We start from the raw sequence: 3,193 nt of genomic DNA on the forward strand, positions 1-3,193 counted from the left end.
GTGGTTCTCTCGAAACGCCAATACCGCCTCCCTCAGTTAATAAATTGTATGGTTATTATTTGGACCTTTACCTAGAATCTCAATTCCAAGCGATTCAACCGGCACACCAAGTATATCTTATGGTGTGCTGGTTGAAACCACCTGGAATTGAGATTCTATGTAAAGGTCCAAATAATAACCATGCACACCTCATGGCGCTTTATGCAAATATAACTTATGGTGCGCCGGTTGAAACCGCTTGGAGTTGAGATTCTAGGTTACCTAATTCACAAGTTAACGCCTGACATAAATTGTTCCTATCGGAACTACTATAGCGTGGGACTATTTTTAGCGCCTACCTCGAACAATTACGCTTGGCTAAACTGTTATAGTTTACAGTCTTTACTTACAAATGACGCAATTCGTCTGTTATATTCTTTCAATTTTAAATTGCCTATTGAACTTTCTTGATTGCGGGACCTATATTTTGTAAAGCCTTGTCAGTCAGTGACGTCAACTGGGTCTCCATGGCATCCATGGCGTCTCCCGGGAAACGGCGAGTAGCAACAAAATTCAACCTTTCACCCATCGGGAATTACGAATGCTCGATTAATTTGGCTCATAGACTAACTCTAGATAGTATTTTCCTCCCCTTGGTCGGATAGTTGAAAATCGCTGCTTGTCGTTAGCTTTGAAAGACAGTTGAATTTTGCTAGACGTTCCTCAATGGAGAGTCTCTCATCTTTCCAGAGCTTGCAGGCGCTCTCAGCTCTGCTCTCTCCCCAACAGGAGGATGGTGAGGATGATTGCAAAGTAAGATACAGTCCACATTTTCGGAGCAGATACAATGCAGTCTCCCTTTTTTTATGTGTTTAGCTTACAATAACATAAATGAATCTTAACAGATAGTGCCACCCTCTGCCCACCTGGGTCCAGGACATGTTGGCCCTCCTCCTAAAACCAACAAAGATAAAGAGGGTAACTTTTTTTTTCACTACACGTAAATAATCAGTCGTTAGCGTCACATAATAGACATGAAGTGCATATATGTACCCATATGCAGGGATGGAGTGAGGAGTATACCCACCAAAATCCCATTTGTCCTTTTTCTTAGCATAACAGAGTTTGAGGTAAAGTTGTTTAGAGTGATCACACTAATGCAAGTAATGAAATGATATGAGTCTTTATGTAAAAAAACTTTTTCAAAAATATCAAATATCAACGGGCTTTGCTTTTAATTATGCACTGATGGTTGTTTTTACCGCAAAGGTTATCAACTTTTTTTTTTACTTACCACCACATCACTGTTGATGTGTTTGTGTGTATGTAGGTTGTTTGATTGTTTGTCTCCTTTTTGCTTTTATACAGTATCAACTGCTTACATGAAGGAGAACAGTAAAAATATCTGGAGTGAAGAGGAGGTGGCAGAGGGCTCCCAGTATGATGACCTGGCTGATCCACGACCACAGCCTGAGTAAGGCAACCTGTGTAGGACAAACACACCAGTCTTTGCTATGTGTGGTATTCAGAGCCCGACTCCACAGTATATCCCTTGGACTACAAGGCTGCGGCTTGACAATCATTCATCAGGTTTTTTGTTTTTTGTTTTTGTTTTTTTGAGTGAATTGAGCGGTTTTTTGAGGAGACCCTTCTCTTCTTGTTTCTTTGTAATTGGGTCCTGGCTCGTGCTCATGAGAGTTTTTCGTGGATTTTCTCTGATGATATGCCACAGCATCAAGTTGAGATGAATATTGACTGGGTTCATGTGCATACATGTTCGTGTGGATGTGTGTGTGTGTGTCTGTGTCTGGATGCGTATGTGTCTGTGTGTGAGCACGTGACTATACTTGTGTGTGTAGGTATGAAATAATCCTGAAGCAGAACGTGGGCACCGAGGATCTGTTCTTGGGCTTGAGTAGGAAAGATCCATCATCCATGTGCTGTGAAGCCATGCTGGTAACTATATAACCACCACAGTTCTCTCCCCCTTCTCCCGAATAGACAATTTTATCAAAAAACAAAAAACAACTTCATTCTGATTGAGAATGAAAAATGAAGTATTCAGCCATATTAAGCAAATAAAGAGACAAACAGACAACAAAAAAAATCCTCAGAACATAGCAGGAAAATATTATCTTCCATGAATAGAAATTGTCTGTACAAAACCCAGAAACCTGACTGATGATTAATAATGTCTCAGAAGCATAAGGAAGATCTAAGTGTGTATTGTTTTATAAGCTCACTGTGTCCGTTAAAAAAAAAATTTTTTTTCCCACTTTCAGGTGAAAGTCAAACTACCAGATACTAAAGCTACAGATTTGGTCCTCGATATAAAGGAGAAGTTTCTTGATCTGCGAACGCCAAAATAGTATGACATGCTTTGAAAATGTTCTGTTTTATAGATAAGAGAGAAGGGTGAGCTCGGTGCAAACTCTGAAAGATTGTTTTTCCAGAAATTACCCTATTTCACTTAAGATGATGTGATCTGAGTTCTCATTATTGTTTAAGTTTTTTTTTACATCTTTCTTTCTGTCTATCTGTCTGTCTCTCTCCACACGACTTATCATCTCTCCTCTTCTCAGTAAACTAGGCCTCCATTTGCCCCACCCGGTCCACAGCCAAGAGGGGAAGGCCCAGTACTATAGTGAGAAAGAAGAACTGCAGGTGACTTTATTGATGAACCGCCCTATGGACTCAGTCAACCTGCAATAAGAAAGGGAAATACTAGATGTTGATTACTTGAAAGGCAGAATAGTTATTATAACAAAGCAACGGTGAAATTTACTCTGTGATGTCTTTTGTGCTTTTTCAGTGTGACGTCTCAGAGCAGAGAATGATAGGGGGACTGCCAGGGTACATGTAGTTACTAATTATCAATTTCCCGCATAGTAAAATTCCAATAAAACCTTTTCTTATCGTTTTACTGTCTCATTGGTACCCTTTTATTATTGGATACTAATCATTCATTCAGCCATCGTTGTTGGCAACAGCATGACAATTGAATAGAGTGTATTTTATGGAAAACGGGCAGGCTCACTTCTGTATTGTTAAGGATCCCCTGGGGAGCGTAGCGGCGCCCCGGAGGGGTGTGCCCCGCCTCCGTATCGTCGTTACCGCAGCAGCGATGGCGTGATCATGTGACGCATTGCATTTCCGACACAACAATACAACACCGTAACGCTGCGACTCACGGTCCCACACGCCCCCCCCCCCC

At 41.1% G+C, this 3,193-nt stretch overlaps 1 protein-coding gene across 1 annotated transcript; it reads left to right on the forward strand.

Moving 5' to 3' along the window:
- Window positions 1-597: 597 nt before the first annotated feature.
- Window positions 598-2,873, forward strand: dnaaf6 (dynein axonemal assembly factor 6). The gene is made up of 6 exons (XM_056293429.1): window positions 598-792; window positions 885-957; window positions 1,348-1,453; window positions 1,839-1,935; window positions 2,262-2,347; window positions 2,562-2,873. The coding sequence occupies exons 1-6, from the start codon at window positions 706-708 to the stop codon at window positions 2,689-2,691; spliced, it is 579 nt and encodes a 192-aa protein (XP_056149404.1). The 5' UTR covers window positions 598-705; the 3' UTR covers window positions 2,692-2,873.
- The last annotated feature ends 320 nt before the right edge of the window (window positions 2,874-3,193 follow it).

This window comes from Lampris incognitus, chromosome 14 (assembly GCF_029633865.1).
Source record: "Lampris incognitus isolate fLamInc1 chromosome 14, fLamInc1.hap2, whole genome shotgun sequence".
Taxonomy (NCBI): domain Eukaryota; kingdom Metazoa; phylum Chordata; class Actinopteri; order Lampriformes; family Lampridae; genus Lampris; species Lampris incognitus.

Excerpts from the sequence above, each read along its gene's own strand:
- dnaaf6 (XM_056293429.1), top strand. The coding sequence starts at position 706 with ATGGAGAGTCTCTCATCTTTCCAGAGCTTGCAGGCGCTCTCAGCTCTG. Across the intron at positions 793-884 it reads ATGGTGAGGATGATTGCAAA|ATAGTGCCACCCTCTGCCCA; the intron begins GTAAGATACAGT and ends GAATCTTAACAG. Across the intron at positions 1,454-1,838 it reads GATCCACGACCACAGCCTGA|GTATGAAATAATCCTGAAGC; the intron begins GTAAGGCAACCT and ends TTGTGTGTGTAG.